Source organism: Mustelus asterias (assembly GCF_964213995.1).
Source record: "Mustelus asterias chromosome 26 unlocalized genomic scaffold, sMusAst1.hap1.1 SUPER_26_unloc_6, whole genome shotgun sequence".
In the NCBI taxonomy this organism is placed as follows: Eukaryota; Metazoa; Chordata; class Chondrichthyes; order Carcharhiniformes; family Triakidae; genus Mustelus; species Mustelus asterias.
Window position 1 is genome coordinate 902502 of NW_027590113.1, and position 16435 is coordinate 918936.

A 16435-nucleotide genomic window follows, 5' to 3' on the forward strand; every position below is an offset into this window, starting at 1 on the left:
ATGACAACTTCATGCTGAGCTTCCCTTGAAGACACGGTTCCTTTTATTCAGCCGTGCCAGGGCAGGACAGGCAGGTCCCAATAATTAGTGGGTTCACCTTCATCGCTGATCATAGCTGCAAGAGATGGCCATTGCCGCCAGGGTCCTTCCATGGACCAAGGGCGGCACGGTAGCACAGTGGTTAGCACTGCTGCTTCACAGCTCCAGGGACCTGTGTTCGATTCCCGGCTTGGGTCACTATCTGTGTGGAGTTTGCACCTTCTCCTCGTGTCTGCGTGGGTTTCCTCCGGGTGCTCCGGTTTCCTCCCACAGTCCAAAGATGTGCGGGGTAGGTTGATTGGCCATGCTAAAAATTGCCCCTTAGTGTCTTGGGATGCGTAGATTAGAGGGATTAGCGGGTAAAATATGTAGGGATATGGGGGTAGGGCCTGGGTGGGATTGTGGTCGGTGCAGACTCGATGGGCCGAATGGCCTCTTTCTGTACTGTAGGGATTCTATGATTCTATGAAGGAGCTTCCATAAAGGACACCCTCTCCTAACAACCAAAACGTAGCTGAAAGTCGCCACACAAAGAGGCATTGCCCAACTATCATAAAGTGCCTATGGGACAGGAAGTAAGCTTCATATGGACATTTCATAGTTATAATGGGATGCCTGTGTGGGGGCCACACCACAGAGATTACGACCTCTTCTAAGGTACCATAATCCTGTCACATGCTGCTCAATTTGTCAAAATGCGATAAATAATGAGTACAGAAATAAACAACCATTCCAAGGCTGATCCTGCATTTACCTTCTCCTACAGCGATCATATATTCCAACCTGAACCTCATGCTTACTATCTGTTAGTTATTATCCCATCCAGTTGGACCAGTCCTGCTTCCTGCTATCCTTTGCAATTAATTTATTATCCAATATAGCAAATAAATAAACGGTTGCATCACAATAATGATTTATTTTATCCACTTTCTACTTTAAAACATATCCAGTCTGACCCACAAGACTGTCAGAAAAGAAGAAATTGTGTCTTTGAAACCACATGTGACACTGAATATATGGGAACTGACAGTGATGAGGATAAGGACCAGGAAGGCATTGTTTTTCTGGCAGAAAAGTTGTGTCCCATAATGAGCGTCCTGATGATAGACTCTTTCAACTGTGCTGTTTTAGATAGAGGATGTACATCCACCATCTGCAGCCAAGATTGGCTAGATTGTTAGTTAGGGTCTCTTGATCATGAGTACCTAAATAAAATAAAAGAACATGGTCGTTCCACCTGCTTTAGATTTGGAGATGGCAACACTCTAACGTCCTCCAAAAAGGTGATACTTCCCTGTAGGATTGCGGGAACCTGTTTATTTATACGTACTGATCTAGTTTCCAGTGATATACCTTTGTTGTTAAGCAGCTCTGATGAAGAAAGCTCAGATGGACATCAATTTGAAAGAGGATAAAGCTGTGGTATTTGGGAAAACTGTGGACATACATTTTACAAGATCTGGCCATTATTGTCTTCCTTTAAGTGAACTGAAATTATCAGACCAAAAGATTCATGAGGCATTAGTTCGCTAACAGACAAGAGTATGATCGACAAAAAGAAGATTATTCTGAAACTCCATAATCAGTTTATCATCCAGCACCACACAGACTGAGAGCGCTGCTACAGGGTGCAGGTGTACTGGACAAAGGACACCTCATAGAACAAATATCAGCCCAGTGTGAAAGTTGCATAAAATATAGAAGGACACCCCCACATCCAATCGTGAATCTACCATTAGCACGAGATTGCAATGATGAAGTGGCGATGGATCTAAAGATATGGGACCAGGACAAAGGCATTTAATATTGCGCTTTGTGAACATGGCTACCTGGTTTAGCATATCCACGGTGATTTACAGCAAAGATAAAAAGATCATTATAGATAACATTATGACCCATTGGATTGGAACAGGATTGGGGGCACCGTCTAATTTTCCGATGGACAATTCACAAATGATGAGTTTCAAGATATGTGCAAATATTTAAATATTGTAATAATGCACACTACAGCAGAGAGCTCATTCAGAAATGGCCTCTGTGAAAGGAATCACGCAGTTATAGATGGCATGTTGCATAACATTTTGGCTGATCAACCGGGCTGTAAATTGCAGGTTGCATTAGCATGGGGAGTGCACGTGAAAAATTAGTTACAAATGATGGGTGGCTATAGTCCATAATAGTTGGTACACAGGAGGAATCCAAAGTTGCCGTCAGTTTTAACAGATGCTCCCACGGCTCTAGAGGGGACAAGCATTAAGTCCAAGTTTTCTGCACACTTGAACGCTACGCATGCTGGGAGAATTGCCTTCATTAAGGCTGAGGTTTCAGGACAGATAGGAAGGGCCCTAAGGCATCGCCTAAGCCCATCACGAGTATACTTTGAGAAAGTGATAGTGTCCACTATAAAAGAGAAGGCAAAAAAGAGTGGAAAGGGCCCGGGAAAGACGGCAAGGTCGTTATAGTACAACACGGTAACCAGACAGTGCAAGCCTACTCTTCGAGAGTAGTGGAACTTGAGTATGAATTTGAAGCATCTGAGCAAGATGCAGGAGTGCAGGAGGCACCTTGTACCTCACATGCACACACCCTGAGCTATTATGAGAATCAGTCAACAAAAGATGAGATGGTCAGCAAAGTACCAGTGAAGTAGGGGATGAAGCTGCTACTTCAAAGGTTCAGTTACCAAAGTAGACACAGTAGTACTATGCATACCCAATGGTCAATCGAGTGCACTATAATCGGTAAAGCAGGAAAGGCCTCATGAAAATACAAACACTGGCTCAACATACAAGAGACGAAGTCAAGAAACGAATGCTATTGGATTGGAAAAATTGGGTGGACAGAGGCAAACAAAAAAAAAGCGAGACCTAATTCCTGAGGATGAGATAGTAAGCATGCGTGAACCTTGGAAATCGTCATGAATCTGTGACCAAAATTGTTGTCAACAGAGAACAGCGGTCTGCGAGTAGCAGCCCTGACAGAAACAGACACAACAGTAAAGGCGGGAGTTTAACGAGGAAGGCTAGGAATAAAACCAATGATCAGCAAAGGAGTAGAAGCCCCCATGATAAGCAAGAATTGGTCGCTGCAAACAAAATGGAGCTGGCATAAGTAAGAGAGGCCAAACAAAGGGAGATGGACAGTTGGAAGGGGTTTGGGGTGTACACCAAAGTACCAGACGAAGAGCAGCCTGATTTGTCCCATAGGTGGGTTTGCACAGAAAAAGTTTTGCAAGATGGAACGAATAAAGCTGAAGCCAGATTAGTAGCCCGTGGGTATGAGGAACATTTGGTTGGGAGAGACATTAGGGTTGATAACCCCACAGCAGGGAAAGTGACACTGATTTGTTTTCGCTGTTCAAACACCTCAGAATTGGATGTGTAAATCAATTGATGTCAAAGTAGCATTTCTGCAGGTTGAAACATTTCAGAGAAAAGTTTTTTTTAAACCCACCCAAAAAAGAAGCAGTAATAGATCGGGACATTTGTGCAAATTAAATAAATGTGTATTTGGGTTAAGTGATGCATCAAGGGCTTGGTATTTCTCTGTACGATCTGTATTACTGAAGACTGGCTGTGTCCAGTTAAAAGCAGATCCAGCAACGTTTTACTGGAAGGCTAAAGGAAAACTATCTGGAATTTTTATAATGCATGTGGATGATTTCCAATGGGGTGGCACAGAAGAATTTGAATAAAAGGATATTTGAGAAGCTGAAAACAGAATTTAAAGTAGGGAGTCAAGCAGCTGGTGCTTTTCGATATCTTGGTCTTGATATCCAACAAAGTACATCTGGTGTAACGATGAGTCAACAGGGATATCTACACAGTATTGATCCCATTCCCATCACAAGAGAGAGGTCGATGGAAAAAGAGGAACGGGCCAAGGAAAAAGAATCAGTTGTTGAGGAGTATGATGGGACAGCTAAATTGGCTATGCACACAGACAAGTCCAGATGGGAGCTATAACGTCCTGGAGCTCAGTAATATGTTGAAGCGCGCCACAGTCAGAGAGATCTTGCAGGCTAATAAAACATTTAAAAAGTTAAAATTAGAGGAGTGTGCGATTAAATTCCCAGCACTAGGGGAAGCGGAAGATATGAAATTATTTGTGTTTAGAACATAGAACATAGAACATAGAAAAGCTACAGCACAAACAGGCCTTCGGCCCACAAGCTGCGCCGAACATGTACCTACCTACTAGGCTTACCTATTACCCTCTATCTTATAACTTCCATGAACTTATCCAAAAGTCTCTTAAAAGACCCTATCGAATCCGCCTCCACCACCACGACCGGCAGCCGATTCCAAGCACCCACCATGCTTCACATCCAAGCAGTACTGGATTCATAATATTCCTTGTAGGTAATGAAGGAAAATGTTGCCCCTTGGACTGGGAAGCAAAGAAACTAAGAAGGGTAGTCGAAGCACATTGGTGGCTGAAACCCTGGCGTTCATGGACGGGTTCGATATGGGGATATATTTGTCTGACACATTAACAGAATTGTTTTTTTTATGGACACATTGGTAAGAAAGTACCAATTGAGTGTTATGTGGACAATCGGTCTTAATGGGACAATGTTTACTCGACAAAAAATGTGGCGGAAAAACGATTATGAACTCATTTGCCAGCATTAAGCAAATGCTGCAAAACAAGGAATTTTCCAAACTTAACTGTGTCGGTACAGGTCTACAGGCATCCGACTGTTTTAAAGAAAGGGATGCAAGTACTGGAAAGTTATTAAGAATACTGGAGGATGGATGTCTTAAATTATTTTGAAAAATATATATAAAATACTGGTAATCTTTTAGACTGTAACTGGAATGTATTTGCATTGGATGTAATGTGACCAATGGGAAGAAGATGTAAGGGTCAGCTGACCCAGTAAACCATAGAACCAATTACAGAGTGATGTAATAGTCAGATGACCAGTTGATTCATTATAAATAGGAACCTGTGTAGAATTGTGGGAAGCTTGGGATGGCCCAGGGCAAGGCTCCAAGTTCGGAGTAATGATGTTTCTTTATTAAATCCTTTCATTGATTTATACGTTGGAATAGGTTTTGTTGTATTTTCATATCTGCAATTTTCCTTCTGAGGAAACAAGCTACAGCACAGGATTATTTGTGTGCCAAACTTTGAGAACTGTATTTCAGCTATTAAATTTAGTTTATCCACATTCATTTGAATACATGTTAGAATCTAGATCTGTGGAGAATATTCATCGATTTTCAGAATGAATTAGCGCCGAAACCATTCGCTGTTTCCTGTTCTCAAAACAACTGGGAAATCACATCCCTGAGCACGCCTTTTCCTTCTCTTTCCCAGTACATATCTTCCACACCACTCATCAACATATGCATTATTATTCTTTACAGAAAGTCAGTGAGCTCGTGGTTAAGGGAAACCGGGTGGACAGTTCCAAACTTCTCCTCAATCTGGTTATGGAGAAAGACTCTCAGGCCCGAAGGATGATGTGGAAATCCTTTGTGAAAATGCACCACAGCTTACGGAAATTGGGTACAATCCTGAAAGAAATAGAGGAACTCGGTATGGTAAAATCACACTGAATTCAGTTTCAGACCCAAACACTGCAAACGTTACTACAATATTACACAGACCTGATTTCATGGAAGTTAACTCTTTTCAACAGGTTCTGATCCAAATAATTTTATGACAACTGGACAAGAATTATCAGAAATACCCAGGAATCTGAAAGGTAAGGGAAGAAATGGTGATTTCAGGCAATTCCTTTTACTGGCAAAGTTCTGCTATGATAGCAGAATCACGGTATTTGAAAATGCATATTTGCCCAGAGGTTATCAGAAATTGGGATGCAGCAACTGAAAGGATCTAAGAGCAGGACTAAAAATTGTTGGAACAGTCATCAATTCTTGTGTATTCAGCATAGATTTAAGATTCAATCCATGTGGCTGCTGACATTTCTTGTAATTATGGGGATATTGCATTACTTCATTAAATTCACAACACCCCGTACACACTTGGCAGGATCTTGATACATTGAGAAACCCTGTACAAACTTGGCAGGAGCCTGACACCCTATGAATCCCCATACACACTTGTCAGGATACTGACACAGTGTGAAACCCTGGACATACCTGGCCAGAGCCTGAGACACTGTGAAGCCCAGTACACACCTGGTAGGATCCTGATATACCGTGAAACCCATACACACCTGGCAGGATCCTGATCTACTGTCAAAACCTGTACATTCCTGCCTGGATCCTGACACACTGTGAAAGCCCTTACACATCTGACAGGATCCTAGTACACTGTGAAACCCCGTACACACCTGGCAGGATCCTGATACAGTATGAAACCCCGTATACACCTGGCAGGTTCCTGACACACTGTGAAACCCTGGGCATATCTGAGAGGAGTTTGATACACTGGGAAACTGTACACACCTGGCAGGATCCTGATACACGGCAATGCCCCATATACAGTTGGCAGGATTCTGATACACTGAGAAACACTACACACCTGGCAGAGTGCTGATAAACTGCGAAACCCTGTTCAGACCTGGCAGGATCCTGAGATTAAGGCACGTTCGCATACAATCGCATGTGGCATACGTTTTATGGCTCCGAATGTTCACAACACCTCAGGTAAACCTGGCAAAGTTCTGCTGTGATAGCAGTCAGGCTGCGAGCAGCCGGTGCAGCAACTCCTAACAATATCCAGAACTCTGCTGCATAAACATACCTGACGGATTAAAACATTGAATGACAAGAATCTCCATTGTTCTACAATCAGGATCACATGGTGATTTGTAATGCATACAGTACAGGGCAGCTTGGATTGTATTCACGATTAGAGAAAATATTACCTGCTTGGAAATCCGTAATCAGTAAATTGAGAAACAAGTGAGGATGTCAAACTTCTCTTGGCTTGTTTTGACTGTCAATTGAGTTTTCCATTTTCAACAACGTGGGTCTTACATATTAACGCAAATATCATGAAACATATTTTTTCTTCCAATTGAAGATGTTCAACAGAAACACAAGGAGACACTCCGGGTACAAACTGAAACACTGAGAGTGAACACTATCCTAATAAAAGAGAAGGTTAAGATTTTCCAGCTGGTTGATCGATACGCTGAGTTAACGGTTATTTCTACTGTTCGAGATCGGACACTTGTAGAACATGAACTGCTGGCAAGAGGCCGAGACCATGAAGAATGGAGACAGAAACATCTCCGGAAAGAACTGGAAAAAATCCGAACTGATCAATTGTTCCAGAGCAGCTTTTCCCAGAGAAAATCCAAATCTGGGAGTTCAGCAGCAGTGAGCGGAGTTCCAGGAATTGGAAAAACAACAATGGTACAAAAGATTGTTTATGACTGGGCCACTGGGAAAATACACCCACACTTTCAATTTGTTTTCAATTTTAAATTCCGGGATTTGAACATTATTAACTGTAGAATAAACCTAAGGAATTTGATATTGGATCAATATCCGTACTTTGGGAATATTCTGGGAGAGCTCTGGAAGAACCCAAGAGGATTGCTGTTTATATTCGATGGTTTGGATGAATTCAAGGACAGGATTGATTTTGCCGACAATCGGAGAAATACAGAACCTCAGTCCATGTGCACAGATCCTGAATGCTGGTGTGAAGTGTCTGACATTGTGTACAGTTTAATACAGCACAAGCTGCTCCCAGGATGTTCAGTGCTAGTGACCAGCCGCCCCACTGCATTACATTTATTGGAAAAGGCTGACATCAGTGTCTGGGCTGAAATCCTGGGATTTGTTGGTGATGAACGGAAGGAATATTTCAACAAGTTATTTGAAGATCAGGCGGTGGCAGCAGCTGTTTTCAAACACGTGGAGGAGAACAAGATCCTGTACACCATGTGTTACAACCCTTCCTACTGCTGGATCCTCGGTCTGTCACTGGGTCCCTTCTTTACACAAAGAGACAGGAAACAGCAGCAAGTTCCCAAGACCATCACCCAACTATATTCCTACTATATTTACAACATTCTGAAAAACCATGGCCGAGAGATTGAAAACCCCCGTGATGTGTTACTGAAGCTTGGTGAGATGGCCTACACAGGAGTCTCCGAGAAGAAGATTGTGTTTAGAAATGGAGATTTGATTGAGTACAATCTACAACCTTCCCAGTTCCTGTCTGGGTTCCTGATGGAACTTTTGGAGAGAGATGATTCTGCCCAGAGTGTGGTTTACACATTCCCACACCTCACCATCCAAGAGTTTGTAGCTGCACTCGCACAATTCCTGACACCAAACCCTGGGGAGATCGGGAAACTCCTCAGTGAATCCCACAGTGTGGAAGCTGGACGATTTGAGATATTTCTCCGTTTTGTTGCTGGTCTCTCCTCCCCACGGTCAGCTCGACCCCTGGAGGAGTTTCTGGGTCCATTTCTGCATCAAACAATCTGTGGAGTGATTGATTGGGTGAAGGAGAAGGTTGAAGGACAGATTGGGAACATGTGGAGTGAAAGTGGGCAAAGAGGGCTCCTGAACATGTTCCACTACTTATTTGAGTCTCAGAATAAAGCACTGGCTCGGAACACAGTGGGATCTGTGAAAATACTTACATTTAGCGGATTGCGACTGACCCCGATTGACTGTGCGGTCCTGTCTCATGTCATTGGACTCTGTGATACAATAAAACACCTTGATCTGCAGGATTGCCACATTCAGTGTGAAGATCTCCAGCAGCTGCGACCCGTTCTGCACAAATGTCAAGAGTTGAGGTAACTAGCTGTTTGCTCTCATACCTAATATTTTCATTGTTGTGGAACCATTTCCTTTTTTCCAAATAAAACAGAGGCAGGTTCAATTGAGGAAGTCAAGAGGGAAACAATTTCCAATGGTCACAGGGAAAGGATGGGAGAATGGCACCAATTCATATTCGTCATTTGAGAGCAGATGCTGACGCGATGGGCAAATTGGTCTCCCTCTGAACCTGTAATAAATCTATGAATTTCTGATAAAACTACAGTGGTTCAAGAAGGCAGATTCTCGTGGGAAAAGAGCCATGGGCAATAAATGTTTTGACTTTTTATTCGATTTATCACTGTCACACGTATTCGGATACAGTGAAATGTATTGTTGCATGGACGCTATATAGACAAACCCTATCGTCCATTGAGAAGTAAAAGAGAGTGCAGACTGTAGCGTTATAGTTATAGGTAGGGTGCAGAGAAAAATCAACTTAATGCGAGGTAGGTCCATTCAAATGTCTGACGGCAGCAGAGAAGAAGATGTTGTTGAGTCAGTTGGTACGTGACCTCAGCCTTTTGTATCTTTTCTCCCACGGAAGAAGGTGGCAGAGAGACTGTCCGGGATGTGTGGGGTCTTTAATTATTGCTGGCTACTTTGCTGAGGCAGCGGGAAGTGTAGACAGAATCCATGGATGGGAGGCTGGTTTGCGTGATGGGTTGGGCTACATTCACCTTTTGCAGTTCCTTGCGGTCTTGGGCAAAGCAGAAACCATACCAAGATGTGATACAACCAGAAAGAATGCTTTCTATGATACATCTGCAAACGTTACTGAGAGTCGCTGCAGACATGCCAAATTTCCTCAGTCTTCTGAGAAAGTAGAGGCGTTGGTGGGCTTTCATAACTGTAGTGTCGGCATGGGGGGACCAAGACAGGTTGTTAGTGATCTGGACACCTAAAAACTTGAAGCTCTCGTCCATTTGTACTGTGTCCTCGTTGATGGAGATAGGGGCATGTTATGCACTATGCTTCCTGAAGTCCATGACAATCTATTTTGTTTTGTTGACATGGAGGGACAGATAGTTTTTTGCCGCAGCAGTTCAGCAAATTTTCTACCTCATTCTTGTACTCTGTGTCATCATTGTTTGAGGTCCAACCCACTACTGTGGTGTCATCAGCACACTTGGAAATCGAGATGGAGGGGAATGTAGCCATATAGTCATCGGTTGAAAAGGAGTGCAGTAGGGGGCTGAGAACACAACCTTGTGGGGCACCAATATTGAGGATGATCATGGAGAAGGTGTTGTTGCCTATCCTAACTGATTGTGGTCTGTGGGTTAGGAAGTTCAGGATCCAGTCGCAGAGGGAGCAGTCAAGGCCCAGACAACGTAGATGGGAGATGAGTTTCGTAGGAATAATGGTGTTGAAAGCTGAGCTGTAGTCAATAAATAGGAGTATGGCAGGGTCTTTGATATCTAGGTGTTCTGAGGTTGAGTGCAGGGCCAGGGAGATGGTTTCTGCTGTGGACCTGTTGAGGCGGTAGGCAAACTGTAGTGGATCCAGGCAGTCTGGGAGGCTGGAATTGATTCGTGCCATGACAAACGTTTTGAAACACTTCATAATGGTGGGCGTTAGAGCCCTTGGACAATGGTCATAAGGCACGCTGCATGACATTTCTTTGGTATTGGGACGATGGTCGTCTTCGTGATGCAGATAGGGACCTCAGGTTGTTGTAAAGAGAGTCTGAAGACGCCTGTGAATTCCCTTGCCAGCTGACCTGCACAGAAACTGAGTGTTTGTCTGAGTACCACAGCCGGGCCAGTCGCTTTCCGTGGGTTGACCTTCAAGAAGTTTGCTCTGACATCTGCAATGGTGACCTCAGATATAGGTTCATCCGAGGCTTCCAGGAGGGAAGGTGTGCTCTCGTGACCTCTTGCTCAAAACGGGCATATAATGCATTGAGCTCATCAGGGAGGGGTGCATTGGAGCTGGAGATTTTACATGCCTTCATCTTGTAGTCTGTTGTATCTTGCAGGCATTGCCATAGCCAGCAGACGTCCGTGTGGCTAGCCTGGGACTGTAGCTCAGTCCGGTAGTATCTTTTGGCATCTTTAATGGATCTCCTTTGATCGTGTCTGGCTTTCCTGTATTGTTCAGGGTCCCTGATTTGAACATCTCAGACCTAGACTTCAGCAAACAGTAGATATCCCTGTTCAACCTTGGTTTCCGGTTGGGCAACACGTGGATCTGTTTCTTTGGCACACAGACTTGTATCGGGACAATGGCCCTTTATAAGATCACTGGTGACATCTTCACTCAGGGTGGCAGTGGAGGTTCAGTCTTGTATTAAACCTTACCGTGTGCATTTATGAAAATAAACCTCTCTCAAGTTGCATCAACCCACAAGTTTTTTTAAAATCCTATTGTTCTGACTGCAGGCCCGTAAAAGGTCAGTACAAAATACTCTCCATCTCAACTGCAGGCAGAGCATTCCAGACCTGAACAACTCACTGGTAAAACAAGATTTTTTTGTCACATTACATTTTCTGATTTTACAAATCACTTTAAACCTTGTTCTTGATCCTTGTAGGAGCAGCAACAATGTTTTACTATCTGCTCTGTCCAGCACCCTCACGATTTTGAATATTTTTTAATCAAATCTCTTCTGAGTATCCTTCGCTCCAAGAAGAACAGTCCCAACTTCTTCAATCGATCCTCGTAACTCTCTCCAATGTGTTCTAAGCCCTCCGAAAGGATGACGCCCAGAACAGAGATCTAACAGATGTATTTTACAGGTTCAGCACAGCCTCCTTGCTCTTGTACTCTATGCCCCTATTGACTATGTTACGATCCCAGCTGACTACTGGACAGTCAGATCTCAGAGCAGAATACCGGTTCAGTAAGTTATAACTTTATTTCTTAAAGTTTTAAAATGGATGACCAGAATAACAGGGCTGTCAATTAACTTTTCGCAAAATACTCGATGTTTATTTGTTCAGAAAAGATTAGCTACAAGATTAGATCTTGGGGTCCATATCCACAGATCTCGAAAGGTTGCCACTCAAGTGGATAGAGCTGTGAAGAAGGCCTATAGTGTGTTAGCTTTTATTAACAGGGGGTTGGAGTTCAGCAGCCGTGGGGTTATGCTGCAACTGTACAGGAACTTGGTGAGACCACATTTGGAATATTGTGCGCAGTTCTGGTCACCTCACTATAAGAAGGATGTGGAAGCGCTGGAAAGAGTGCAGAGGAGATTTAGCAGGATGCTGCCTGGTTTGGAGGGTAGGTCTTATGAGGAAAGGTTGAGGGAGCTAGGGCTTTTCTCTCTGGAGCGGAGGAGGCTGAGGGGAGACTTAATAGAGGTTTATAAAATGATGAAGGGGATAGATAGAGTGAACGTTCAAAGACGATTTCCTCGGATGGATGGAGCTATTACAAGGGGGCATAACTATAGGGTTCGTGGTGGGAGATATAGGAAGGATATCAGAGGTAGGTTCTTTACGCAGAGAGTGGTTGGGGTGTGGAATGGACTGCCTGCAGTGATAGTGGAGTCAGACACTTTAGGACCATTGAAGCGGTTATTGGATAGGCACATGGAGCACACCAGGATGATAGGGAGTGGGATAGCTTGATCTTGGTTTCAGATAAAGCTCGGCACAACATCGTGGGCCGAAGGGCCTGTTCTGTGCTGTACTGTTCTATAATGCAACACTACTTCACGCATCTTACTTCACAGATGTAAACAGATTTGTATGCATGACACAATTTACAAAATAGATCTTATACTCCAATGTTCTCAGCAATTACACATCAAATGTAAATCAACAACCCAGCTGTGGTCAGACACACCACACTCTGCAACTAAGTGACAGATACCCACCCAAAGTAACTGCAGTGGATTCTTCATCAAATCCCCCCAGATGTGGGTTACACTTTGAGGGACAGGACTGGCAACTGAATATTCCAGGGTACAAGTGTTTTAGGCGAGTCAGAGGAGGGGCCAAAAGAGGTGGGGAGTAGCAGTATTAGTTAGAGAGCATATTACAGCGGTGCAGAGGGAGGACAATTCAGAGGGGTCGTGTAACGAGTCACTGTGGGTGGAGCTCAGAAACAGGAAGGGCGCAGTCACTATGTTGGGGGTATACTACAGGTCCCCCAACAGCCCAAGGGAAGTGGAAGAACGGATATGTCAGGAGATAATGGATAGGTGCAGGAAAAATAGGGTTGTTGTAGTGGGAGACTTCAATTTCCCTGGTATAGACTGGAAATCCCGTAGGGCTGGGAGTCTGAATGGGGAGGAATTTGTAAAATGCGTACAGGAAGGTTCTTTGGAACAATATGTAGATAGCCCGACTAGAGAGAGGGCAATACTTGACCTAGTACTGGGGAATGAGGCCGGTCAGGTCTTCAAAGTTTCGGTAGGGGAACATGTGACAAATAGTGACCACAATTCTGTTAGCTTTAGGATAGTGATGGAAAAGGATGAGTGGTGTCCCAAGGGTAAGGTGTTGGATTGGGGGAAGGCTATCATTAGTGGGATTAGGCAGAAATTGGCAGCTGTTGATTGGGAGAGGCTGTTTGAGGGTAAATCCACATCTGGCATGTGGGAGTCTTTTAAGGAACAGTTGTTAGGGCTGCAGGATAGGCATGTGCCTGTAAAAAAGAATGATAGGAAGGGTAGGATTCGAGAACCGTGGATAACCAGGGAAATTGAGGGATTGGTCAAAAAGAAAAGAGTGGCGTAGGTTAGGTCCAGGCAGCTAAAAACGGAGGGAGCTCTGGAGGAATACAATGAAAGTAGGAAAGAACTCAAACGAGGAATTAGAAGGGCAATAAAGGGTCACAAAATGTCCTTGGCAGACAGGATTAAGGAGAATCACAAGGTATTTTATTCATACGTTAGGAACAAAAGGGTTGTCAGGGAGAAAATCGGACCTCTCAGGGACAAAGGTGGGGAATTATGCTTAGAGCCCAAAGAAATAGGGGAGATCCTGAATGAATACTTTGCGTCGGTTCTCACTGGAAAGATGGAGGATGAGGGGTGACCTAATAGAGGTGTATAAAATTATGAAAGGCATAGATAGGGTGAACGGTGGGAAGCTTTTTCCCAGGTCGGTGGTGACGTTCACGAGGGGTCATAGGTTCAAGGTGAGGGGGGGGAGGTTTACACGGATATCAGAAGGACATATTTTACACAGAGCGTGGTGGGGGCCTGGAATGCGCTGCCGGGCAAGGTGGTGGAGGCGGACACACTGGGAACGTTTAAGACCTATCTAGATAGCCACATGAACGGAGTGGGAATGGAGGGATACAAAAGAATGATCTAGTTTGGACCAGGGAGCGGCACGGGCTGGGAGGGCCGAATGGCCTGTTCCTGTGCTGTTTTGTTCTTTGTTCTTTGTTCAAACTTATTTCACTGGGACTCCAGCTTCCACAAGCATATCAGTAAAATTGCCACTTGGAAAATAGGCTTTGGAATCTTTTCCCAAACAACACTTTTCTCAGAAGTCCTCACTGAGGATGCCCCTCCAGGATTTCAGTATTCCCTTTCACTCTTCCGCTGCCTTAGATTGCGACATGCACTCAGGCTTCCACAGAATCTCTCAGATACCCAGCCATACCAACAGAACATCACTGCTTCACGGGCTGTATGAAGCTGTCACCAATCTGAGCATTATAATCAGTTATCTGGATTCTCGTTTGCAAACTTTACCACAGCTCTGACTTGAACTGGGAACCTCTCTCTGCCCCTCTCTTTAACTGCAGTGAGTAGTATCTTTCTCATATTCCGTTTCTTTGTCCCTTTGACTTTTGTCTTCCTGGCACTTGTCTTTTCCTTTTTGGTTTCTGACTGTTATTTAGCTTGAAGGCACTGCTTTCTGCATTCATGTACTGTCCTGCTAGTATTGGAAGCCTCTGTGAACACCGTCTTGCTTCATGGGTTAACTGGTTCCAACTGAACGTAAATGTTTCTAACATTCAGTGTGGGCCTCTGGTTATATGCATTTTTTTCTTTTCTTTTTTTACCTTTGTAACTGTGTGAACATCATAAATCTTTAATTAAAATGAAGGCACAGTTTAAAGTGAAAGCCAAACCAAGAGAGGCAGACATTTTTGTTTAAGATGAAGCTAAACTAAAGCTTTGGCCCTTTCCTGAGCAACAAGGACGGAAACACAGATTAAGCTTAAATTTGTGAGTTATTCTCTAATACCCATGAACATAAATTATTTCATCACTGTTTTGCCCAGGATGCTGTATTTTTAAAATAAATTTCGATCTACACTTGCCGTGCTAACGTCAAACCTCTATGCACATATAGGTCCTGTCTCTCTGCTCCTGCACTCCATTTAAAATGTTACCCCTATTTTATGTTGCATGTTCCCAAACAGTATGACCTCACATAGCTTTGCATTGAACTTCATCTGCTACCTATCTGTGCACTCCACCATGTTCCATTTTTCAGTCACAAACTTTTCTCCTCACAATTTACGATGCCTCGAATTTTTCTGTGACCAACAAACTACACTCCAAGATCCAGATCATTAACATATATCAGGGAAAATAAAAGATCCCAATATTGACCTTTATGGTTCTCCACTACAAATATCCTCCAGCCTGTAACATACCCATTGACCATTATTCTTTGTTCATCCAATTATTTTTTATCCATGTCGGTAATTTCCATTTGATTCTATGAGTTTCTTCCAAAATTCTGCTTTGTATCAGTGTATCAGATGATTTTTGAATGTCCATCTACACCACATCACCAGCAGAAACGTTATTGGCCCTTACTGTTGCTTCTTCCAATTTGCAGCATTCTACAGGCAGTCCCACATTCCAGTTTCTTAAAATCAATACACTGCGTTTTCTTGTGCATCATTGTTAGATTTATTACATCGCTTTTGATCCCAGGGTGGACCGCTTCAGAGTAGCTGCAGGATCCACTGCCTCTCCGACTCCCAGCTAAGTTGAACATGACTGTTCCAGTCTGGAATCACAGACTGGACAGAATTGGATTCACCCATTCTTTTCAGTTGTGGTTACAACCCCCTGATCGTCTCTTCACCCACTCTAACAAACTGTGATAGTTGCAAATTAATCCTCTATCAACTACGAGGAAAGCAGCTTTGCTCACTACCATTGCAAGTAGGGACTCTTGCGATGTAGGTGCACCCACGGTGCTGTTAGCAAGAGATTCCCAGCATTTTGACTGATTCACTTTGAAGGAACGGCGATATATTTCCAAGTCAGGATGGTGTGTATCTTGGAAGGGAACTTCCAGATGATGATGTTGTTGTTACGTTGTTAGCAGTTTACTATAGGCCCCCAAATAGTAATAGAGATGTGGAGGAAGAAATTGCTAAGCAGATTATGGATATGTGTGGGGGTCACAGGGTAGTTGTCATGGGGACTTGAACTTTCCAAATATTGATTGGAACCTTTGTAGGTCAAATAGTTCGGATGGTGCAGTTTTTGTGCAGTGTGTGCAGGAGGGTTTCCTGACACAATATGTGGATAGACCGACAAGAGGTGAGGCCACATTGGATTTGGTACTGGGAAATGAACCGGGCCAAGTGTTAGATGTGGTTGTGGGAGAGCACTTTGGAGATAGTGACCACAATTCGGTGTATTTTGTTATTGCAATGGAGAGGGATAGGGCCGTACGGCAGGGCAACATTTACAA

At 43.7% G+C, this 16435-nt stretch overlaps 1 protein-coding gene across 1 annotated transcript in view; it reads left to right on the forward strand.

Annotated features, from left to right (window-relative positions):
* Positions 1-16435, forward strand: part of LOC144482166 (NACHT, LRR and PYD domains-containing protein 3-like) — a 52032-nt gene that overhangs the window by 16326 nt on the left and 19271 nt on the right. The window contains exons 4-6 of the mRNA XM_078201378.1: positions 5415-5586; positions 5690-5755; positions 7045-8782. Coding sequence (XP_078057504.1) covers positions 5415-5586; positions 5690-5755; positions 7045-8782 — 1976 coding nt within the window. The remainder of the gene's footprint in view (positions 1-5414; positions 5587-5689; positions 5756-7044; positions 8783-16435) is intronic.